Source organism: Clarias gariepinus, chromosome 7, assembly GCF_024256425.1.
Source record: "Clarias gariepinus isolate MV-2021 ecotype Netherlands chromosome 7, CGAR_prim_01v2, whole genome shotgun sequence".
NCBI classification, from domain to species: Eukaryota; Metazoa; Chordata; class Actinopteri; order Siluriformes; family Clariidae; genus Clarias; species Clarias gariepinus.
The window spans coordinates 8,745,871-8,772,404 of record NC_071106.1 but is presented as its reverse complement, the minus strand read 5'-3'; the positions used below and the strand labels follow the sequence as shown (position 1 = coordinate 8,772,404).

At 39.0% G+C, this 26,534-nt stretch overlaps 1 protein-coding gene across 1 annotated transcript in view; it reads right to left on the bottom strand.

Moving 5' to 3' along the window:
- Positions 1 to 8,019: 8,019 nt before the first annotated feature.
- LOC128527472 (collagen and calcium-binding EGF domain-containing protein 1-like) overlaps positions 8,020 to 26,534 on the bottom strand; it is a 34,946-nt gene continuing 16,431 nt past the window's right edge. Inside the window, exons 3-11 of the mRNA XM_053499865.1 lie at positions 21,466 to 21,518; positions 19,454 to 19,588; positions 18,117 to 18,254; positions 17,759 to 17,901; positions 12,675 to 12,795; positions 12,434 to 12,564; positions 12,286 to 12,321; positions 12,084 to 12,119; positions 8,020 to 9,722 (exon numbers count right to left, since the gene is read on the bottom strand). Coding sequence (XP_053355840.1) covers positions 9,528 to 9,722; positions 12,084 to 12,119; positions 12,286 to 12,321; positions 12,434 to 12,564; positions 12,675 to 12,795; positions 17,759 to 17,901; positions 18,117 to 18,254; positions 19,454 to 19,588; positions 21,466 to 21,518 — 988 coding nt within the window. The 3' untranslated portion in view covers positions 8,020 to 9,527. The remainder of the gene's footprint in view (positions 9,723 to 12,083; positions 12,120 to 12,285; positions 12,322 to 12,433; positions 12,565 to 12,674; positions 12,796 to 17,758; positions 17,902 to 18,116; positions 18,255 to 19,453; positions 19,589 to 21,465; positions 21,519 to 26,534) is intronic.

Here is a 26,534-nt window from a genome sequence, read left to right as displayed (position 1 = left end):
AAAAACCCATTTTTAATTTAATTTAGTCTACATCATTTAAATTAATAAATATTTATATATTGTATATAATAAGTCATGGCTCAAGAATTTTTGCACAGTACTGCACATAATGTCTCTAAATGTACACGATGCATGCATTAATCTGCTTATGTATTGCAAATAGTAATATATTTATTTTATTCATTTTAATCAAGTCTATAGATCAGTTTATATTACATTCTGTGTGAGTGCGCCCGAGCATCAGCTCTCAGAACCAGGATCAACTCTCAGAATGGGTTTAGAATCGTTTTATACTTAAAACCTGCCTTGTGGGGTGGAAAGATTCAGTGGTTGAAAAATCTATTCCTTGCTTTTCCACTAGGGGGCAAAATTTTAAACCTTCATTCATACAGGTTTCAAGTTTCATTGTCAGTAGTTTCTTTGATGTCCCCTAATGAATGTTAAAAATAAATATAAAATAATCTAAACATAAATATTAAATAAATAGAATAAAAATATCTAAAATAAAAATATAAAAAAATTTAAAAATATAAATAAATAAAAAATTAATTTACTAACCTGTTTTGATTAGTAAAAACAAGTACACACACTCAGAAAAATGATGGACATAAAAAATGGGTATAAAAACAGAATTAAAAACAATAAATATGAAATATGAAAACAATATGAAATAAGACTATATATATATGATATATGATAATATGATATCATATATATAATATATATATACTGTAAACTATCCCCGTAGAGTGCAATTTACGCAAGTGTGTGAAAAAGTCCGCAATATGTTTGATAAAAAAGTCTGTACTGTGTCTGCAAGGCTGCAATGGTTTGTGCAGATTCCAGTGTTACTGTACTGTATCTACTCTTTAACTGCACACAAGTAGACTCTAATAATGTTCTAATAATTACAAGACTTTTCAATTGTAACTGGTTGCACCAGAATTAATTGGTAGTACTGGCACTGTGCATTATAGTTAAATAAGAGCTGGCTTAGTGGTTAAGACGCGCACCTCCAGGGTCTGGGTTCGATTCCCACCTCCAGGTCTGTGTGCATGAAGTTAGCATTTTCTTCCCATGCTTAGTGGGTTTTCACCCACACTCCAAAGCCATGAAGATTGTGTTAATTCATGTCCCCAAATTGCCCGTAGTGTGTGAATGTTACAAATGGGAATAAATACAATGCTAATCACCACTGACCTCCATGGTCCCTAGTTGGACTACAGAGGTTCCTAGATGGATCTGAGTCATGTTTTTATGTTTTGAGGATAGGGAGGTAGAATTAAATACTAATAACATTTAAATGCTTGTTAGTAAAGTTTATTTCTGGTTTATTATCTATTTATTTCTGCAATGATATTTTAATAAGTGCTCAGTGTTAAGAGCTTTAGGCGAGGTCTCCCCTCTCTCTCCCCACCCTCTTATAAACGGTGCACTGTACAATAAACTAAAAGAGTGATGTTTATCTCTGCAGCTTAAACCCAAACCGTGTTACATCTTTATGGAGGCTGGGTCGATGCTATTTCAGTGTTTCTTTTCCCCGAGGTGTTATCTCGGCTCTCAGCTCTGCTTCATGTCGATCAGCACGTAAGACGCGAGCCGGCCACGCTGACCCCGACTACCTGCACTGAGATACAACACCTGATTTTACCACTAAGGGAATCCAAAACATGAGAAACAGATCTCAGTCTACGCTCGTCTTTATATTCTATTTTTGCCATTAATTTAATCCCTTTCCCGGTATAAATATACACCGTATGACGTATAGTACTAAGCTGTCCTGATTTAACCTTCATATCAGGGCTAATTATGTGTGAGAGAGGCCATGATTTGATTGGTAAAAACAAGTACACACACATACACACACACACACTCAGAAAAATGATTGACATACAAACATGACCTCAAAAGACTCTCCCAGATTTCCTGTAACCATAATCACACGGCTCACGATTTCTAATTACGGACTGTTCCTGTGCCGAACAGTGTGTGCGTTGGCATATCTTTAACTTGTAGCTTGTCTCAATAAGGCAAGTTGTTTTATTCAATTATTTGTTTGTTTTCTTTATTTTAAACAAAACATACAGGATAATAAGAGGCATGTTTGTTCGCGTGTTCGACATGCGTGCCTACGCTGTGTTCTTAGGCCTTCACGTGTGTGTATGTGTGTGTGTGTGTGTGAGTGTGTAATCAAAACCCTTCCCTGTCGCTCATATCATCAGTGGTGGAATGTATTCAGTCATTGAGGAAGCGCTTTCCTGGCTCCAGTCCATCTCTGGTTCTGCTTTATCGCTCCTCAGGAAACACAGCCATCTCCTGCTGCTAATGGCATCCAGTGCCAACAGGAGCAGCTCACATTCGGTCCGTGTAAACCACACACACAAATTACAAAAATGAAATCAACACCAGTCTGCCAGCGCTGCTTGAGCCTGTCCCTTAGATTCCATCAAGTTTAGCATTTTAGGCCAACTAAAAGGAACTTAATTAGCTGTGTTCCTGTTCTTGAAAACAAGGACATGTTCTAAGTGTTAGTGTCACAGAAACCTGTTCAGCGGTGTATGGTTACCACGTCACGAGGGAAAGATATAAATGGAAGAAAATGACCTCATAATCATTCTGGATTATTTAACTAGAATATAATGTGTTGCATAATTGTTATAAAAAAAAATATATATATATATATATCAAGGACGGTAGCATAGTGGTTAGCACCGTTGCCTTGCACCTCCAGGGTCCGGGTTCGCTTCCCACCTCAAGGTCTGTGTGCATGGAGTTTGCATATTCTCCCTGTGCTTGATAGGTTTCCTCCCACAAAATTAAAAGACATGCAGATTAGGTTTAATCATTCCTGGTTTGCCAATAGTGTGTGCATGTGTGTCCTGAGATGGATTGCCATCCTGTCCAGGGTGTTCCGCAGCTCGTGCCCAAAGTATCCTGGAATAGGTTCCAGGCACACAAGCCTGTACAGGATAAGCGAAACTGAAGACCAATAAAAAATAATTATAATAAAATCTAAAAGATCAAAGGAATGCTACACAAATTGAACCATCAGCAATATGTAGTTGTGACCTCATTTAAACGTATTTTGTTTTAATATTGACTGGTTTAAACAAACTTTAAAGGTCCCATATTTTACCATCTCTTTAACAAGTTCTTAGAGGTTCTTTAATGTGTTTTTGTGTGTGTGTGTGTGTGTGTGTGTGTGTGTCATATTCCATCAGCTGTTATGCATTTTTCCCCCTCTGTTTCATTTTTGCAGTGTTTAAGCCTGTGTAAGTGAGCTACTCCTGAGCCACGCCCCTTTAGAGATCAGCAAAACTTCTTATATGAGGTAACAGTAGGGGAAAAAATCTACTTGGCTTGTTTAAACCTCGCCCACTTCATAAATGGGATAAATAAAAAGGATGAGAATTTAAATTTAAAATAAGACAAAAGACCCCACATTTTTATTTATTGGTTCTTAAGTTTGTTTATATAAATAAATAGAAAATCTTAATATTGATTGTGTTGAGAATAGTATAATATGATCACTCATGTTGTGTTAGATTAGATTTTGTGCTTTTTAGTATCTGGGGAATTTACAGGCCATGAATGCATACAAGAGCTACTTTTATTTCTTTACTTTAAAAAAAAATTCATAATTTTTATTTGTAAGTTCTATTTTTCAAATGAGCCGAAAAGCCATCTTCTGATCTGCTGACATAAAGTGGTGAAAGAACAATAATTACAGTAATGCTGCAGTTTTCAAAGGGGAATTCTAAGGAATAAAACACTTCCTGGTGTGCTGTACTAGAACAATAACCAGCAACAGGGTTGTGTGATGAACCGATTAAAGTCAATTATTGCCCTATATTAATACAGTGTTTTATTTTAATTACATCCGAGCAATTTGGCAATTATTTTTATATTATATTTGATTATTTAATAAAAACTTATTTTTGCATCACATCTAATAATATGCCAAATGAGTTAGTCCCCTACAGTATGTTACTATAATTTTTAAATTGCTTTCTAAAGTGCTTTCTTCTTTCTCTTTATGTTAGCCCCCATGTTCGACTGGTCCAGTTTAGACCCGACCATCACACTGGTTTCTTATGATCATTATGTTACCAAACGCCAGCCAGGAAAGTGAATAACTTTGGTTGCCAATCAATATGGCAGACAAGGAAAAAGCGAGGACGGTCAAACAGCAACAGCATCTCACAAAACCCACTGGCTGCACGATTATGCAGTGGTGGGAAGTCAATTGTTACAAAAACTGTCTGGTCCTCACACCTCACATGCTTGAGGATTCAAACCTTGGTCTGGGAGTTTGTATGTTCTTCAGGGCTTGGTGGATTTCCTCCATGTACTTCCGGTTTCCGTCAGTGGCCCAAAGACATGCATTGTTAGTTGATTGGCATTTCCAAATTTGCTATAGAGTATGATTGGTTATGTATGTGTGTGTATCAGTGGGTTGCCAGAGTAGTATAACTATACCTACAATAATGACTACTAACGGGGTTTTTTGGTATGGTAATGGTAATTGCCATAGTGATGCCAGCTTTAATGTCCTATATTGACCCAGGTTTCAAAGTTCCCCAAAGTACTGTAAATGTGTGTACTGTAAATTTCACAATTTAAATAGTTCTCAAATAATGCAATAAATTGTATTTCGTGCACTCCTTTAGAGAAGAACAGAGCTGGACAACAAGCTCGGCCGATTATATAAGGTTACATTAGGGGAAAATTCAAACTAGCATTTTAAAGCCCTGGTCAAAACAGGAAGAAAATCAGGAAAGGAAAAAGGGCAAAGACGGCGTTTTTTTTTTTTTTTTATCTCACATTTTTGTTTGTCCCCACACTGGAGATAAACAATGTCTAAAATGCATAAAAAGTGTTTTTTTAACAAGTGAATGGGTCACATGTAACCCTTAAAACTTCGAGAATTTTGCATAAAAAAATTATATATATATATAAATGATGAAGTAAATTTTTGTTCATTTTAACCTGTAAATTTTAACAACTGTACAAGCACAACTGAGAAAAAAAAAATGGGTGGCATAGTTGTTTTTATAACCAAATAATAATAATAATAATAATTATAATAATTATAATAATTATATACTGATTTTAAGAGTTCTACATGTTATGTACATGTCATTTACAGTACACATAATAAGTAAGTAATAATAACTTTTGTTTTTACCTGATATAAATATATGACAGAAAAAAAAGAAAAAAAGATATATATATATACTGTATATATAAAAATATAAAATATGTATTTTTTTTTAACCGTCATATATATGCTTACATGTTAGGGTTCATAGGAAGCTTCAGCTATCAAACTGTGCATTTGGGTTTTCGGATATGTCAGATAAAACAAAAGTTTAGTAATTATTAGTTTTATAACGTGTAAATTTGACCACGACTGGAATATGGGAATTATTAATGTTTTAATGGAAATGGATGTCTTTTTTCCACTAAAACATTAAAAAGCATTACTCTAAAAATAACACTTCATAGGGATGAGTGCATTAATGCCTATAAACCTATAATCTGCCAAAAATGACTCAACATCGTCTGAATCAGACCCAAGAACTCATCAGGGGGTTTTGTGGATATACAGTTCTCTCTTGTAAACTGATGTGATGTCACTGTATAATGTTTACGCTCCATTCATTTTAATTGGGTTGTGTAGCATTTAAACAGTTGTATTGTATTAATAAAAATCTGTGCTATGTTTTTTTTTTTTTTTTGCACTATAACAAGTCTCTAGCTGCAAACCTGATGATACATCACCATGATCCTGTTCTACTCCAAAAAAAAAGGTGTTATACTGTAGAGCATATTTGAAGCTGGGGTGTTGCACTCCACAGTATGACAGTGATAAAAGGGCCGGAGAGAGACGCATCCGAATTGAGACAACAATGGAGCATTTTCCTCACCGCAGCACCTTTTTTCAGGGCTGACACACGAGAAGGCAGACTGCAGACTAGCCGCGACGCCGCGGGAGATAATTACATGTTGATTGTGTGTGATTGTGACTTAGGCACAATAGTCACAGGAGCTAGAAGACTCAAACACTGAAACTCATTCAGCACTAAGATCACACTGGAAGTCACTAGGTGGCTCCTGAGCGAGAAATAAACTCGTCTGACCTTTTGTGGCGTTGCTTAAGACTTACTGTCTAACATGTGGTCTCAAATCCAGTCTAGTCCTGAGACGTAGATTCGTACCTATGACATGTTTAGCTTTTGTTCACAAACTTAGTGGTGTTCGACTTTACAGTACAAACTCCAAAAAGACAGCTTCCCTCTTCTCTTAGCTTCATCCACTGTAGTTATTTGAGATGAATTAAATTATCAGACGTCTCAGCCATGTGAGACACTAAAAGCAGACGTCCGACATGTGACGTGATAGACAGCAGGCCGACCGTGACTTAATCTCTCGACATCTAGCGAAACCAAATGTAACTTTGTACTCAGGACAAAGGAGTTAAAAGAAAAAAAAACATCTTTGGTGAACAGTCAAGGATGATTTAAGGTTGATATGAAAATATAATATTCAGATGTTTAATGTCACTTTGTAGATTGAATTGTTCCTTGACTTTGTTCTTCGGTATTGTAAGAATATTTAAATGTTCACATTTTTATTCTGATCATTTTCATTAGGATTGCTCGCAAAACCTCTGCTTGAGCTACTTATATTATTCATTTCCAAATATCTTTGACTATATTCACTGTATCTACTGTATACTGAAAGGGCACGGTGACTTAGTGGTTAGCACTGTCGTCTCGTACCTCCAGGTTTGATTCCCGCCGTGGGTCTATGTAAATGGAGTTTGCACGTTCACACCATGCCTGGTGGATTTCCTCTAGGTACTCCGGTTCCCTCCTATACTCCAAATACATTAGGATAATTAGTGTTCCCAAATTGCCCATAGTGTGTGAATGTTGACCGGATGTCCTATCACACTCTTACAAAATGGCAATAATGGACCTGCACGGTCCCCAGTTTAACTACAGAGGTTTCTAGATGAATGCATATCTACTGTACTGTATGTTGTAAAACTAATAATTATCTTTTTATGGAGAATTCTAGACTGGATAGAGAGTTGGGGAGCATCTGTTCCGGGTTTCGGTTATGTGCTAACCGAAAGGGTAGCATACTGTACAACCCTGGGGATATACTGTAGGACCTGAGTAACATGGGACCCTAGGAAAATAGGACCCTACAACTGTCAACACAGGGTTCTGTTCACACCGAACCTTTTCCCATGCTCACATTATGTGCCATGTAAACCTGAGGACCATAGGACACTGGGAGTGTACGGATGACCCCATCCTGCATCATAATTATAAAGGCAGGCTTGGCAGGGTTCGATTCCCATTTTGGGGTCTGTGTGCATGGAGTTTGCATGTTCTCCCCGTGCTTGGTGGATCGATATCCTCCCCGGTCCCTAGTTGACCTACAGAGGTTCCTAGATTGATGGATGGAATATTAGCTGTAGCTTACATTAAAAAAAAAAAAAAAAAAATTTTTTTTTTTTTTCGTTTTTGCTGGTTAGGAAATTAGATCATATGATCCTGTCACTCAGTTGACTTAAGGCAATTGACTTTACAAGATCTTAGCTTGGCCATGAAGCAGCAAATGATGTAATGAAGTCAAATTCCTGATACACATGTTTTGTCATAATCTGTTCCCATGGCAACATGACAACACTGTTGCAGCTGTACAGAAAAGGGTGTGTTTGACAGGACCATGGACTTTCCAAATATGTGCATGTCGAGGTTGCATATTTGCATGTTTGTGTGCGAGTGTATATGCACTGCAATAGTAGGCCACATACTTCTAAAAGATGGTTGTGAGCGTGACTTAAAAGAATTGCTTATGTCCATGATAAAATCATGCCAACGACTGCAATGTTGCAAATGTGAAACATGCAAAGAATTTACAGTATGTGATGTAATTAAACAAATTGGCATTTTATTGCAGAGCCGAAGAGCTGCTTTCTGTCTCAGCAGAAAAATACGAAATAAAGACATATTTTTTTCTGATGAAACGATATCAATAAAAAGAACAAAAAGGTCAAATAGGAGTGGGAAGCATTGTCGTTATTCTTTATTGCAAGCCACACAGAAATCGCATATCATGATGAGCTGAAATGCTGCATACTTTAACTTTTGTTTGAAGTAGAAGATATACATCATAGTCATTATTTGTATAGGGTTTATATGAATAGGTGATTACATTGCTGAGTCTGAATAAAAAAGTAAATCCCTGCATAATGTACCAACATGTACTTTATTTCAGGATGAGCCTTGACCTAAAATAATGTTTTTTTTTGGTGAGCGCTATCTGGGTGGCATGGTGGTGTAGTGGTCAGCACTGTGGTCTTGAACCTCCACGGAGTTTGCCTGCTCTCCTCGTGCTTGGTGAACTACCTTCCACAGTCTAAAGACATGCAGATTGGACTAATTGGCGTTTCCAAATTGCCCAAAGTTTGTGAATAAGTGTGTGTAAATGTGTGTGCCCTGTGATGGATTGGCATGCCATCCAGGGTGTACTCTGCCTCATGCCATAAGTATCCTGAGATAAACATCTACAGTATCTGTTTTCTGAATTTTGTCTCCCTCTGCTGGTGGAATATGAAAGTTTCACTTTAAACTCAATTCAATTGCAGTTAAAATCCAGTAGGTAACAATACCGCCAACTCTCAGACGATTGTCTAGTCCAGCCTTCCTTAAAAACATCTAATGCATGTTCAGTTAGTTGTTTGGAAGCTACACAAGTGCAGGACAAGATACTGTGCATTTGTTCTACATGTAATACATTATAAATTTTTTTACCATGCATGGTACAGCTAATGCGCTGCATAAACAAATTATGAAAATCTGAATAATTTTCACACTAATTGATGTGAAAAATGTGGCGAGGTTAAGGACATGCTTCTTTATGTATTTGGGAAGGGAGTCTCAATTACCAGTGCTATGTAACAGTTAGGGGCAAATCTATAACTAAGTTTTCCGACATGAAAAAGTCTTCAGTCTGATCTCTTATTAAATGAGAGAGTGGTAAAGAAACGACTGTTTATGAAGGACTGTTTATAGTTGCTTTTATAACATGACTTGATGTTCCATTAAATAATCATTAACCTAAAGAGATAAAAAAAAAAAAAAGCATGACATCTTTGTTAAATGAATTCATAAAAACGTAATCAAGGGCAAACTGTGGTGGTATAAAAGGAATAAAACCACAGCATAATAAATTTTAGGATGGTAACAAAGACTCCACTTCAAGTCACCAGCACACTGTTGATTATTTTTCTATAATAGCACACCACTAGCATATCAGACTTTCTCCATTTACACAATTCGAACTCATTTCACCGCCAGTGTTCAGGGTTATCATAGCTCTCTGTACACCCATGAGGAGACAGCTTGCTTGATTTGTCCATTGTTTCACTCCTGAAGACAGCCAGCTCCAGTTTTATGTCCTCACTAGCCATTTAGGGTCTCTCACCCTCCCGGTTGTCGCATCCGTCATGTATTATTGAGCGTCATCTCGTCTTGTCCTGAACCATCCGTGTCTTTAAACTCCGCCTCCCCCATGGAGTCTGCGGGCGTGTCCAGTATGAAGTCTGTCCTCTTTCCAAAAACTTTGTCTTGCAGCTCGGTGATGTCATGCCGGATATCCGCCACCATCAGTAGGAGGAAATCGAAAGATCCTGGAGGTCCCTAAAGCGGAGATGGGCAGGAAGTTTACAAGCAAGAAGAAATAACATTGTACTGACATACAGCACTGTGCAAAAGTTTTGCCCCCCTATAATTTCTTTATCTTTTGTTTCCACAAATTTCAGACTTTCTTATATTTTTTATATTATCTTGAGGAATAGGTCTCCAGGCTTCCTGAAGGACTTGTTCAGCTCTCGTTTCCCATCTAGTCCCTGTACCTGAGCAGTTTCAGGGGAATGGTTTTTGTTTGTTAAGCCATACAGTGACTTATGAATCAGTCAAGCTTTAAAAAACATTTAACTTAAAGCATGAATCAGTGAGAAACAGGTGCAGATGATCAGGTGATCAGGCTGCTGATTAGTGTACTGCTAATGCTAAATGCTGGTTGGAACAGATGAGAGGGGAAACGAGGTTGCTGCTGAGGTTTATACTGTACATAAAGCCCGTCACAGTAAAACATTTGTTCTTTTATTTATTATACATCGTTTTATTTAAATTAATATGTAGAAATGAGAAGTGGTTCAAGACATTTGCAAAGTTCTGATGACCACTTCGTTTTATTTATTCTTTTCCCATTTTCACCTGCTGCAACTGCATTATAGTCACTTCTTGTTTAATTTACAACCAGTTGAGCGCAGCATTGTTTGTGCCACTATGTAGGAAATTTGATTTAATTCTAATCAGACACAGTGTGGTGGAAAAAGTATTTATTCAGATTTAATTGCGTATTTGTTACACTTAAATGATTCAGATCATTACACAGATTTAAATATTACACAAGGTTAATCTGAATAAAAACAAAGTTCTGTTGTAAGTTATTTCTTGATTCAACGGGTCTGGCAGTAGCCAGGTATGAGTGTGGCAAGTGAAATTTAACTCGGTTCCCAAAAATCACAGTGCATTCATAATTTAGCAAGAGGGCAATTACTTTTTCACATAGGACCAAGTAGGTTTGGACAGCTTTTTTTACCCTCAATAGATAAAATCACCATTTAAAAACTGCATATTCACCCGAATTATTGTATTTATTGATTATCTGAACTAAAAAAATAATTAATACATTTTAACTGATGTATTTTTTCCTTAATATTAAGTTTTAATACTTAATTCTATTTAGGGTAAATAAAATGTAAAAGTTGAAAGGTTTCAAATCAACATTTCATTTTAGATCACATGACATGTTTGCAACCTGTGAGATGTACAATTTTAGATATCTTAAGCGATCTAAAGCAAATTAAGAATGACATTTGCAAAACCCATCAAGCACCATGATGAAACTGTCACTCAAAAAGACTATCACAGGAAAGTAAGACAAAAGTCCATTTAGAGTCACCAATTAACAAACAGCACCTCAGATTAGAGCCGTTATAAAGCTTTACAGAGCAGAAGTAGATATACATCTCTATATCAACTGTTCAAAGGAGATTATTGTATATTTTAATGCCTTCACCAATGTGAGTTTCAGAGGTCTCCAAAATACATCTTAAAAAAAAGAAGCTCTTCCAATTGAAATAAAGCTCAGATCATGCATTGATCATGAAACTGGGTTTTCCTAAAGAAAGAGAAAAAAAAGAAAAGCTGCCCAGAACTAGAGGTGAGGGATGGGCTAGGTAAATATTTTTGTTTTGTTTTGTTATAAAGGTTTTTTTTTTTAAAGGAGAAGACTTTTTTCAAAATGCACTTAATTAGTTGTTTCAGCTGTTCCCATTGAGGCGTCGCCACAGCGGACCATTCGGTCTGCACAACAACTCGGCACAGGTTTTACACCGGCTGCCCTTCCTGAGGCAACCCTCCCTCCCATTTCACCTAGAAGATGGTTCTGGCCTCGACTGGTGTTGGTAGCAGATTCTCTGAGGACTTTATCGTTTGATAGTTTAGGACTACCTGGACTCCATATTAACATCAATTAACATCAACTGTTATAGCTGAACTGACTGCCACCTAACACACTGTATAAATGCAGATCATTTACTGCTCTCTGTTTCACCCAGATGAGGATGGGTTCCCTGTTGAGTCTGGTTCCTCTTAAGGTTTCTCACCAGGGACAAACTGACCATTTTGATTCATACACATTCACATTCCATACAAACTTAAATAATTCTTTTGATTGTGTAAAGCTGCTTTGGGACAATGACAATTGTTAAAAGCACTATACGAATAAAATTTAATTGAATTTAATTGAATTTATTTTTTATGGATATACTGAAATACTATGGATATACTGAATAGGGAATTCAAACTTATTTGTAATAAACTTTAGTTTTATTAAGTGTGTTTCGTGTATTTGCTGAACTGACTTTATTATAAATTGCCCTGCTTCTTAGTTTGGGAGATTTTAACTCTAGATCAAACATGTAAACTCACCGGTGGTCCTCGGGGTCCAGGAGAACCCTTTTCACCCTGCATAAGCAAACACACACCAGAGTTCTGTTATAAAGGGTCTATTATAGTGTACATACACGTTTCAAATAAATCTCAGTTTTATTCCAGACATAGTACTTATATACATAATCCTTAATGCATTCTCAACACACACACACACACACACACACACACACACACACACCTTAAGTCCATCTCTTCCAGGTGCTCCTGGCGGTCCCTAAGGAAACAAGTGTTACTAAGGATTTTTTTTACAAAAAAAATAGTGTTATTCATGTGTGTGTGTGTGTGTGTGTGTGTGTGTGTGTGTGTGTATGGCAGTAAGTGCTCACCACTGGCCCTCTGCGTCCCCTCTTAACATGTGCCATGTCCGGCTGTGGACCCATAGGGCCCATATCACCCCTCGGCCCCTGAGGACCTGGAGTACCAATGGTACCAGGCTCTCCTTTCTGTCCTGGAGGTCCTGATTATTAGATAAAAGAAAAATGAAATAATAAGCAGTGTTGAATACTAGTGTGTGTGTGTGTGTGTGTGTGTGTGAGTGTGTGAATATGTGTGTGTGTGTATACGTACCTGGCAGGCCTGGAGGTCCAGGCACCCCTGGAGGACCAGACATGGTGTGGCAATCATGATTTTTTCCGACTCTACCAGGATGAGGCTTCTCACTGCTGTTAGCAAAATCAGGTGAGATCACCTAAACACACACACACACACACACACACACACATAAATATACACAGTCAGAAAATATAGTATGATGTATGTTATATTAATATAATATTAATATTATCATATATATTTATGAAAAGCGGGCTAGTATTTCAAAAATTTACCCATAAGAAATAATGGAAACCCAAATTATTCGTTTCACAACCCCAATAAAATAAATACATTAAAATAATTAGTATGAAATTCAAAGTAAAAATGAAAAAAATTACCTGCACTTTACCTTTAAAAAAAGTAAAAATAAATCCAGACAGATAGGCGTTTCTGTGTGTGTGTGTGTGTGTGTGTGTGTGTTTATGTGAAGGCGAGAGGAGGGGGGAGGAGCATGCCGTCCAATGACACATGAAAATGGATCTTTAACCTCTCTAATGAAACTTGCTTTTGCTTTATACGCATTTGCTTTGTCTAATAAAAAGTACACATGCACGTGAAAGGATGACTTTCATGCGCACACACATGCAAACACAAAATAAAAGATGCTTTAAACGCATACACATAGTCACACTGTTAAACAGTATTGTTGATTATATACATTATATTCATTCATCTAATTATTATCTAGACACATTTTTCTCACACATACTGTAGAGCTGGGGAGCAGGTAACCTCAGTCAAAAGAACTCCAGTAAGGATCCTGACCTCAGCTAGGGATTGGCAGCTTTTGGTGGACCTTGAACGACAGCTGAAGTTCCCCAGCCACATTGCTATTACCACCCTTCGACCAGACATTGTACTTGTGTCTGAGGCTACTAAGCAAGCTGTGCTGTTGGAGCTTACAGTCCCATGGGAAGACCGCTTGGATGAAGCCTTTGAGAGGAAGCTATCCAGGTACGCAGGACTAGTCAGTGACTGTCAGCAGGCTGGGTAAAGAGCAAGGTGCCTTCCAGTGGAGGTTGGATCCAGAGATTTTGCGGCCCGTTCCTTAGCCCGAGCCTTAAGTAGTTTAGGCATCATTGGAGAGCGAAAGAGGAGAGCTATCCGCAGTACCACCGAAGTGCCAGAAAGGGCCTCAAGATGACTGTGGCTTAAGCGAGGCCAACCATGGAGTCATGGTAGCTAGTTAGCCATCTGGACACAAGCTAGGGTCTGATCAACCCTGGCTGGGTCACCTGGTTGAGGGTGTATGATGTTGAAAGACCCGAAACACCCAATGATTCCAGGAATATCACTGAAGATGTGTCCAGATGCATCAGCAGATGTATTTACATAGTGTACACCCTGAGACATCAGTGACAGCCAGGAAAGACTGGATGACAACCATGAATAGTGTGGTGACTACTGGAGAGACAGTGACAGCTTGGAGAGACAGCAACCGGGGCAGAGTGGGCTGGCAACCCATTCTGTGTCCACCGAGAGGAGGACACCAATCTAGGTACTACGAATTCATTAGGAAAATACCCCCAGGGGTGCCCGAGAGGGGGGGAGGATGAGCATCCCAAACTGATGGACACATTGGTAACAGACACAGGCAACGGACAAACGACAATGAGCAAACAGTGTACATGTGGTAAAGTCTGCAAGAACATCCATGGCTTAAAAATCCACCAAACAAAGATGAAGTGTTTGTTGGGAGCAGGAGCAACACAACGCACAGGTGCTCAACCTGGTGAGACGCAGGAGGAGCCTGGCCCGGAGTCACCCCACAGTGCCCGGAACCTCCAAGTGCTGTCGACTAATCCCTTAAACATCAAGTCAGATCGGAGGCGGATTAAATGGCCTGCAGCCACCATGACGTCATTGTGGAAACAGTTTGACGATGATGTTGACCAAATGCTGGAGATAACAACAAAAGGAGAGGCTGACCGGAAACTTCAAGTTATGACTACCATTATTGTCAGCATTGCAGCTGAACGGTTTGGTGAGGAGGAGAAGCGAAGCTCCGGGACTTCTTACATAAAATCAGAGAGCAGCGAAGATACATGACATCAGGAAGGAGATGAAAGCTCTGAAGTCCCAGTATAAGGGGGCAGGAGAGGAGGGACGAATTGGACTTGCCCAGTTAATGTGTATCCTCCGGAAGAAGATTAGGGTTCTCCGCCGGGCAGAGTGGCACAGGAGGCGACGCCACGAGAGGGCACGCAGACGAGCAAGCTTTATTGCCAACCCTTTCAAGTTTACTAAAGAGCTGCTGGGGCAGAAGCGCAGTGGAAGACTTGGCTCTTCTCAGGAAGAAATTAACCATCACCTCACACAGATGTACAGTGACTCCTATAGAATGCATGAGCTGGGAGAGTGTAATACTCTCATAGATCCACCAGAACCAGAGGTGCAGTTTAATACATCAGATTTGCAGCTAAAGGAAGTCAGAGAGGTTGTACACAAAGCAAGAGCGAGTTCTGCTCCGGGACCTAGTGGCACTTCATACAAAGTGTACAAGTACTGTCCCAAACTCCTACAGCGTCTGTGGAAAATTTTGCGAGTCTTCTGGAGGAAGGGAAAGATCCCAGATCAATGGCGAGTGGCAGAAGGGGTGTGGATTCCAAAGGAGGAAAACTCCACCCATTTAGATCAGTTCCGCATTATTTCCTTGCTGTGTGTGGAGGCAAAGATCTTCTTTAGCACCATTTCCAAGAGGCTGTGCACCTACCTTACAAAGAACAAATATATTGATACATCAGTGCAGAAGGGTGGCATATCAGGTATGCCTGGCTGTGTGGAGCATACTGGTGTGGTGTCACAGCTAATTCGGGAGGCCAGAGAGAACAAAGGCAACCTGTCAGTGTTATGGCTTGACCTGGCAAATGCGTTCGGCTCCATTCCACACAAGTTAGTCCAGCTCACTCTGATAAAACATCATGTTCCAAATAGGTGCAGAGACCTCATAGCTGATTACTACAACAATTTCAGAATGAGGGTCTCTTCAGGAACAACCACATCAGTTTGGCATAAGGTGGAGATAGGTATCATCACAGGTTGCACTATCTCTGTGATGCTGTTCTCCCTGGCCATGAATATGCTGACCAAGTCCGCTGAGTCAGAGTGCAGAGGGCCCCGAATGAATTCTGGACAACGGCAGCCATCCATCAGGGCGTTCATGGATGACCTAACAGTCACGACAGAATCGGTGCCAGGCTGCCGATGGATTCTAAAGGGACTTGAGAAGCTAATGGAATGGGCCCGGATGCATTTCAAACCTTCCAAATCAAGGTCTATGGTGCTGAAGAAAGGCAAGGTGGACGACAAGTTCCGGTTTTACATCAAAGGTATAGCCATACCAACAATCTCAGAGAAGCCAGTCAAGAGCTTGGGCAAGGTTTTTGACAGCTCTCTGAAAGACTCATCATCTATCCAGTCAACTTGTGCTGAGTTGGATGGCTGGCTGAAATCTGTGGACAAGTCTGGTCTACCTGGAAAGTTTAAAGCCTGGGTCTACCAGCATGGCATCCTTCCCAGAATCCTGTGGCTCCTCCTCATCTATGCTGTTCCAATTTCTACTGTTGAGATCCTAGAGAGGAAAGTCAGCAACCACCTGCGGAGATGGCTTGGGTTGCCAAAGAGCCTGAGCAGCATCGCACTTTATGGGCATAACAACATACTGCAGCTGCCCTTCAAATCCTTGGAAGAGGAATTTAAGGTAACGAAGGCTAGAGAAGTGTTGCAGTACAGGGACTCTAGAGATCCAAAAGTGGCTAAGGCTGGGATCCAAGTGAGGACAGGCAGGAAGTGGAGGGCAGAGGAGGCAGTCCAGGAGGCTGAGGCAAGGCTACGGCAGAGGAGCCTGGTGGGAGCGGTCTCAAAAGGCAGAGCTGGCTTAGGATCCTTTCTGACTTCCCAAATAAACACCAGAGGAAAGGGTAGGCGGCGCCTTGTTCAAGAGGAGGTAAGAGCAGCAGTGGAGGAGACGAGATCCTGCAAGGCTGTGGAATTGAGGCTACAGGGGGCTTGCACAAGATGGGAAAATGCAGTTGAGAGGAAAGTGACCTGGACTGAGATCTGGAAAGCCGAGCCTCAACGCATTAAATTTCTTTTTCAAGTAGTACATGATGTGCTTCCAAGTCCATCTAATCTACACACATAAAGTCAAAATTTATTTACAAATTTTGCTCGTCTAGCGAAACACTCGCAAACCATGTTACTCGCAATTAAGATGCATTTCATCAATATAACACATATTAACAAATGTAGTTTTCAATTAGATTATATTACATATTTATACCAAAAAAGTTTTCTTTTCCTGGAGTGTGTGTGGGAGATTTTTTTGTCTTCCACTTGTTAATGTTACCTAATTATAAAATATTAAACAAAAGCTGTATCTCCAGTCAAAAGAACCAACGAACGACTCAGGACTCTGCGCAGATCTGAATGAAGTGAGCAGGATTTATTGCAGCAATAAAACCCAAGTGAGCCGCACTTGTAATGCTTAGGTCATAAATCCAAGCGTGATCAAGAGCAGACTGTCTGACGGTTACATACACACTCATTATATACAGTTTATAAGGGGAGGGATGCACACCGTATCTCCTCCTCAGTACTTCTTTTTTTCATTCCTTACCAAATGTTTTAACCCATTATAGTCTTACTTTTTCTAAAAAGTCCTCCCATTATGTTTAGGTTTTTCTACCATATTATGTTACGTCATATACCTCATCATCTGTACCAAGTGATTATATCTTTTCCATTATAATAAATTTTTCATGCCAATTTCTTTGCATTATCTTTACACTTCTCTTGCTCAATTTATAAAAAAAAATATTAGGATGGCGCTTAAATTTACTATACATTCCTGTTTTTTCTTGGTTTATTCTACAGAGACAGACCATGGGTAAGCATCTCTTTGTTTGGTATTATTATTATTATATTTTACTAAAATATGCTTACATGTGTATACATCTTTAGGCTGACTCTGTATATGTATATATGCAGGTACATAATGTTTAGTACAATAAATTTAATACAATGATGTGTATTGTGCGTGTGTGTGTGTGTGTTACCTGTCCAGTGGAGTGTGTGTGTCCCAGACGGTGTTTGAGCTGCTGTAGGCTGGTCCTCATGTTCATGATGTCCTGACATGTAAGAGAGCAGGAACCGGTGCTCATCTGTGTCTCAGACTTCCCTGCAGAGTGTGGGGGAGAGACTACACACACACACACACACACACACACACACACACACACACGCACGCACGCACGCACACACACGCACATAAAAATGTCAATTTGTTGGCTTATTTAGATTTTCATCTTTCATTTTATTCTAGTGACTGTTATAATATTGAGTGATTGTTATAAGTCACTACAAAACACAAACACACACATACACACACACACACACACACACACTGACACTCACGTTTGTGTGCAGGTACGCAGGAGTGCTGGTCTCCAGCTAGAGTGTATCCAGGACCGCAATGGCAGCGGAAACTGCCGGGTGTGTTTTCACACACATGCTCACACAGCGTCCCGTTAGACTCCTCACACTCGTCTACATCTGAGAGAGAGAGAAAGAGAGACTCAGTGAACACCTGAAATATCATCACATTCACACTGAATTCTTCATCAAATTCAATAAAATCATCCCCAACTTTAAGTGCCTCCCTGACAAACTGCCCCACCTACTGGAGGAGCACAGGGAGAGAGCACACTACACACACCTGAGACACAATACACACTTGGCACCAAGTGGGGCAGCGAGTGATCACACCACACCATATAACACATACACACACAAACATTACTGATCACTGTTTTATAGTATCCAAGCACTAGTGAAACACTGGGATGAGTGCATTAGTGTATCAGGGGATTATATAGAGAGATAAAGAGAATTTTTACTCTTACAGTGAAACCTCGGATTATAACCGGGGATCTGTTGATCTGCACAATTAAAGGTCCTGCTTTGACTTGGACACCATAATGTATTTATATAAAGCTGTTGTAGAAAACTAATCAACCTTAAGCGCTTAATCAGGTTTGCACATTATACTGTATACTCGAGGTGGTACCAAAAAGTTTTAATTAGCTCAGTACGTCCCTCCACTCTGACTCCTGTCTGAAACCAGTAGATATTCTAGGCGGTAGAATTCGCTATTGATGGTCTGGCCCCTGGGGACGAATTCTCTATGCACGATGCACCAAATGTCAAAAAAATACATTCACTCAGTCTAGCAGATTTGCCCAGCTTCACGCTGAACTTCACATTTGATCTTTGTTCTAACTTGCTGTCCATGACAAAATAGCGGAATAGCATTTCAAAACCAGAATAGCATAGTCACAAGACAATGTCTTTTGGCACGCCGACTTATGAGTGTTATATGAGGGCTCCCAGTGACTGTGCATGTTACGAAACTAATCTTAAAAGTTTTTAATACCACCTCGTATTCATCAGTGCAGTTTTACAGTATATACATCATAAATATACAGCGTATATATACGCGTGTGTATGTTTGTGTGTGAATTTTAATAATTTACAAAGTAATAAATCAGACTCTTCAGAACTATTATCCATCTTGCCAAAAAAAGGAATTTTTTTTTTTCTTCTATGAGTTTTTTTTCCTTTTATAACGTATTCGTATTTTTTTCTCCTCTCATGTCCCTTAATGGTCACATTATTAGTGATTTAATAATGTATAATTATCTCTATAAGAACAGAATGAGACTAAAATCAAACACACACAGACACACACACACCTAAGCAGTATGGGTGGAGGTGCTGCCGGTGTCGTTCCCGGTCGAAGCGGTAGCCGCTGTAACACGTACACACCACCCGGCCGAAGTTGTCCATACACTGCTGCTCACACGGAGAACCTGCACACACATCTACACCTACACACACACACACACACACACAAACAGACAATACATAAAGTATGTCTGTTCTTGTCTTTATACAGCACAGTGTTTATAATTTCAACTCATAATCCCCCTGGGGGTCATGTATGACACTGCAACTTGTTAAGATATTGAAAGTAAATCAAATTCAAATTCAAATTTTATTTGTCACATACACAGTCATACACAGTACGATATGCAGTGAAATGCTTAGACAACTGCTCGTGACCTAAAATAGAAGACTATGAATAGTAAAGGAAATAAATATGAAAATTAAAATACAGGGTAAATAAAACTAGGAAAGAATAAAATAAAATATAAAAACTAAAGTTAAAAAATAAATCAATAACTGTACAACAAAAATACACAATATAAAAAATATTTGAAGAATTTATGAATAAATATAGAACAATTAAATAAATTAAATAAAAAGTACTTTATTTAAAAGGTCAAATGATTAAAGAGGTCCAATTATGCCATTTTAAAGGTTGCCAATATTGCTCAATCAGTCTCTTAAAACAGGTTTACATGTATGCAAGGTCAAAAAACACTTTAGTTTTCTCTAAAAATAGATTTAATTCATCCCATTTCTAAATGATTCGTAAACGACTCGTGTAAAGCGACTCGTCTGTCTAAACCCCTCCTTTCTGTGAGCCCTCACTGCTGTGATTGGTCAGATGGCGCGGTGTTTTATGATTGGTCTACCGCTACAGCGTGTGTCGGAAAACGAAACACCCATGACCATAACCGAACGACGGCTCTGGAGACCCCTCAATACATAGAAAAGATGGCATCGGTTTTAACGTGTAACGACCAGCTAATTTTATATTAACTGTGGCCACAAAAATCCTTTTAGGTCTTTTATCTTTGTGTCGGTGTTGCATTAAAAGGCCGGTCAGCTAAAAGGACAAACACAAACTAAAAGATAAAGCAAACGTGTATTATACAAATCTAAATAAAGTAAATGAAAAGGTGCACCACAACCAAACAAAGATATAAACAATATTCACAAACTATATATAATAAACGGTATGTGTGCGGATGAGTGGAAAATGTCCAAAGTCCGTGTTTATTGTATGTATGTTAGAGAAGTATAGTTCGGTCTCAAAGGGGTTAATGAAGTCTGAGAGGCCGATGACGGAGGGAGAGAAGTCCGGGGAATATGTCCAGTCAAAGATAATCTGGTTAAAAAATCTTCGAAAGAAAACGATCCACAACAATCTCCCCTTCTCTCGTCCAAACAAATAACAGCAGCGCTGGTGCACCATTACTACTGAAGTGGCAAGGCACATGCGCAGTTCGCGTGTGCAGATGCATTTTTTTCCCTCTGGGAAAATATGCATCCGCACCCGCAAAGTGCAGTTTCGGTGAATGGTGGAGAATAAACAGTTAAAAAGGACTCTCGTTTTTATTGTTTTTTTAAATTACAAAGTGTTTAAGCGAACCTGGCATGAATGCTCGGTCACATTAACAAGAGTGTGGTAATGTTAATTGTAAGATGGCGGGCAAGTTGTTCCTGATATAGAACGTGGGCGGACATTATGCAAATATGTTACGGAGTGACGTGGATCCGTAACAGGGTAAAAATCGATTTGTTAACGACTCGTTTAGGCGAATGTGAGCCGATTCTTTTTTTTAAATAGACATTTATCGTGCACTGTCAGCGTCACAGATAGTGCAGATAGTTTATGTTCACATACAGCTACTGTACATGACACACTGCATGAAAGAAAATATTTGAAAAAGCATAATAGGACCTCTTTAAAGATTAAAATTAATAAAACAAATGAATATTTTTTTAAATAATGTATTAATTAGTGCAAAATGTGTTAAGCAAAGAGGAATAAAAGAAATAGTAGGATTTTACCTACTTTCTGGGACACACTGGCCCATGACGAACCTGAAACCCTTACAGCACTTCCTCCTGAGAGAGAGAGAGAGAGAGAGAGAGAGAAGAAGAGATAAACATCTGCTCTTTGGATTGTCTTTATGTTGGACAGGTTCTCAGAGCCTGAGTTCAGAGATTTATTAAATACAATCGTCGTCTAGTTTACATGAGAATCATTTTTTCTTAATTACACTGATTTATCTGAGTGTGTGTGATATGATCAGATTGAGCGTAACGCCTATAAAAAATCATGTTTCCATCAAAACATAAGCTTTAAAAAAACTCTGATAAAGTGCATAGAGGAAGAGGGTTCGCGTCCTGTGTCCAGCTGTTTCAGAAATAAATAAAGCACGAGTCTATGAGGGAAAATGAACAAACAGGGAGGGAGAGAACAAGAGACTGCGAGGAAAACAATCTCACACAGACACGGTCTAGTCTGATCTTTCAACAAACACACATCCTAATAAACTCTGAATTCTGAAGTGTGCTGAATGTTTAAGCTCTCATCGTATCGATATCATTGTAGCTCGCTGGCATCGAGGGTGCCAATACTTTTGGGGTTTGGATGTATGACGGTATGAGACACTTCGGGATTTGAATTTCCTCTCAAAGGGTTTCTGTAAACATCATTTCATTCTTTTGCAACACTCTCTCTGTTTCTCTAATTCTTTCTTTCTTCATCTCTCTCATTCTGTTCATCTTGTTCTGTCTCTCCCTCTCTGTCTCTCTTTTCCTCTCTTTCTGTCTCTCTCTTTTTGTCTCCTTCTTATTCTGTTTCTCTTTTTCTGCCTTTTTCATTCTGTCCATCTCACCATGTAATTAAATTTTTAGTTTGTTGTTGTTGTTAACTGTTTACCTACTATCTTATTCTTTCATGTTTATAAAGGTTTATCATTTCAAATTGATTTAATTTATGATGTAATCAATGTTTTATAATTGCTTTGGCAACAATGTAATCTTCTCGTTAACATTCATGCCAATAAAGCCCTTCTGAACTGAACTACCCTCTGTCTCTCTCTCTGTCTCTTTTCTGTCTGTTGTTCTTATTCTGTCTCTCTTTTTTTATCTTTTCTTTCTTTCTTTTTATTATTCTTTCTCTGTCTTTTCTGTCTCTGTCTGTCCTTGTGTCTCCTTCTTATTGTCTGCCTCTCCTTTTCTGTTATTCTCTCTCTCTCTCTCTCTCTCTCTCTCTCACACACACACACACACACACACACACACACACACACACACACACTCTCTGACTTGTATTGCTTAATATTTTTAATAATTCCCATGGAAGGTAAAACGAGGCGTGTGTGTGTGTGTGTGTGTGTGTGTGTGTGTGTCTGTGTGTGTGTGTTTTCTTGTACTCTGGACCAATAGGCCCCCCTCCTCCTATTCCACACTCTGTCTCTGTCAGTGGTCTTTACAGCAGGAGGACGAATGAACAACAGATGTGCGAGTCCTCCTCAGGAACCAGCCTCTCTCTCTCTCTCTCTGTCTCTCTCTCTGTGTGTGTGTCTCTCTTTCTGTCTCTCCCTCTCTGTCTCTTGTAATTCCATTACAGCCCTCATTATTAGCTTGTGTTAAATGGACTCTGTGTCTATTTGACTCCAATTTGTCTCTGTGTGTATAAAATCCACTTTCTTTATCGTGTATAAGTAGTTTAACTCTCGGCGCAACTCAACACACACACACTCACACCATCGATAAGCCTCAATAAAAAGCTCAGCTTAAACGTTAAAACCAGTTAACTTGTGATAACTCTTGTTTAGACCCCACATGCACTTCAACACACACACACACGAAACCCTCGATCAGTTTACACACTTATCCGGTCATAAGGGGGCATTTTTTGTGAATGCAGGTTTGATTTATTTGCTCATTAACAGCTGGAATGTGAACTAATATTCATAATGATCTCACGTCACATTCTTTCTGTGTGTGTGTGTGTGTGTTTGTGTGTGTATGTGTAGACAAGCGCTATGTCCTCTATGTCGAGTCATACTGCCTGTCATATTCCATATAAACAGACACTAAAAAGGAGCAGGAATCACTCACTGGGTTGCCAGGTTGAGCGGAAAAACACAACAGGCTACAGATTGGCTAGACTGGACAAGCTAAACGTCTGTGTGTGTGTGTGTGTGTGTGTTTGTAAACAATAAGTCTGTGATTTAATTAATCATTTTACGATTAAGTTTGGTGTATATTTATATAAAATGTTGTCGCTTTTTACATACAACTTTTAATGCATATTTAAATTCTTCAATTATTTCGCCTGTACTGGGACGCAACAAGATTATTAAAAAAACTTCTAATACTTTTTAATCCTTTCTATTCAATACACATGCTGTATATTGGTATGAGGGGAAAAAGTTTCAGTTGTAATCAAGCGAGAAAACAACATCAAAAGAACACTCGGGTTGTTTGCCTGGATAGTTTTATGTATGACAGCATCTGCCAGGTGGTTATACTGTAGCTACATGCACTAAACAAAAAACATTCGTACAAACCAGAGGCCTGTCTGTGGGAACTGTACACACAATCATTCACCAACACGACTTACACCTTACAGGAACTCAGCTGGGAGTTACTGCCACGTCCCCCCGTACTGTCCTGACCTCGCTACAAGCCATTTCTACATGTCTGGGCCAAATAAAGGAGTTCCTGGGAGGCCAGCGTTTCAGACATGAAGCAGTGCACTGAGAAAACGTTCTACCTTGATGGTGCACAAGCACTAGTGAAACACTGGGACAAGTGCATTAGTGTAGCAGAGGATTGTAAAAGAATAAAGGAAATTTTTACTCTTTTAACGCTTAAATGTAAACGAAAGTCCCGCTTTGACTTGAACACCCTCGTAAATTTGACAATGTTGCAAAATCATAGAGCCAAAAATTAAAGCAAATATGTGTGATGAGTTGTGGATTTTCTTTAACTAAGGTCCCATAATGCCCCAGCTGTAAATACCCCTCTGGTAATGCTTTTTTTGTTTCACACGTCAGTCTTCAGCTTTTTCACTCCTCCTCCAAATGCGCCATTTCTGTGTCTATGTAAATGAGCTACTGCTGGACGATGGACTTTTTTTTGAGTCAAGGTGAGAATTTCATGACGCTGCTGTGCTCTTGTTGCTCTGTCATACTGGACTCTCAGTTCAGGTATTTTATACGCCTTCACCGCGGTTTTGGAACATATGAGACAAAACCACGGTTTTAACTGGGTTTAAACTTCCTGAAGGAGGAATAAACATATAATATTGATCTGTCTATTTATCTTTGAAGGTCCAGTTTTCATAGTCTACTTTCCTTTCCATTGAGTAAGCCATGAAGTGTCATGATTTTGGTTCACTAGTTTATACGGTAAACTATTACGTTGATTGGCTCTGTTACAGTAGGTGTATAACCATGTCCACCTAGAGGAAAAAAAGCAGTAGATCATCGTTATGTTAATTATTCTCATTTGTCAGAAAAGCATCAGGGTTCCGATAGAACTGGTACTCGGACCAGGTCCTGACCACGGTCTGTCATTTAGTTATGCCTGATCTAAATTTCCCCCAGACTACAGAAATACACTCAGTGTTAGAACTTTTCATCTGTAGAACTTTTAAAAGCGTGCGCATTTGTATATCTTGTGTTATGATCGCATCTGTTCTTTATGATATTTGAATTCCTTTAGTTTGTGCTCTTGGAAAAAAAACAAAAAAAAACTAATGACTGTTTAGCCTGTGTTGTCTCTCCCACATATTTGGCTCTGCGTGTGTTTAAATGCCAGGCGATGGAGCGATGATGCTAATGGAATTAAACCCTCGTCGATGCAGTATAAGCAATGTCACTTTAATAAACCACCATGAGTCGTGTTGAATTCAAATGCTGGAACTGCACAGCAGTCTAACCAAGAGCAACAGCTCCATTTCTGCACTCTGGATCATAACTAGTTTTTTGTTCTTTGGTGTTGGGTGGATTTGTGATTGATGAAGGTTTACTCTACACCAGAATTCAAGACATTTATTGAAATTGAAGTGTTCACGCACGGTCCAGGATAAATACTGCAGCTTTAAAGACGCTGATTATACCAAAACCATGTTATTGTTATCATTGAGTTTCTTGAAGCTCCTTTGGCGATGGTGGTTGACCCTCGTGGTTGTTATGGCGATGGAGACGGAAACTGGGAAAGGATCCAAAGAGACGTCTCTTTCAACCATCGTAGCCAAAGGTCAATGACCCATAAACACACGAGGACAAGAGGGTGACTGTGTGTGCGAAAGAGAGACAGGGAAAGACAACAATGTGTGTGTAAAGCTCTTTTCTATGTTTATTTATTCTGCCAGCTTACTCCCAGGAGTCAACCCCATGGGAGCATTAAGAAAGAGGATCCATGGTCCAGAGAGAAAAATTTACTACACAACCCTCTTAACTTTCATTGTCACCCATCCATCTATCTATCTATCTATCTATCTATCTATCTATCTATCTATCTATCTATCTATCTATCTATCTATCTATCTATCAAAACCCCTATTTACACTTTTTCATTATCTTTCACTATCTTATTTTGTCTGGCTAACACTTGCTAAACTAGCTAGCTGACTAGCCTAGCACCCAGATTTCGTACGTATTGAGTCGACTTTCTCGAATCTCTGCCTGTTTTTTTCATTTAATCAATTTGCTCACTTTTTCTTTTTTTAACTGGGCAATTAAATTACAAGGATTTAACACTATGATAACAAATCTGACTTTAATATGAAAAATCAGGGCCACCTTATGTGAGTTAATGCATAATTTCAAAAGCAAACAAAAAAAAAATAAAGAATATTGCCTCTAGCATGATTTAACACATCTGTTCTGTAGCTTTCTTAAAAAAGCACTTGGGCGAATTCGAGTTCCCAGGAAGAGTGAATCTTAAGGGTTTTTCGTAACAGGTTTATTCAAAGTTTCTTTTTACAGCTCGACCTTTATGGTGTGGTTTGTAGAAAGGTTGCACAAACATCTGTAGGCAATCAGCCGTCCTTTCAGTGTAAGACTTGGATTTTGCAATAACTGTTGAAGCTGGGTATTTCCACTCAGACATTACATT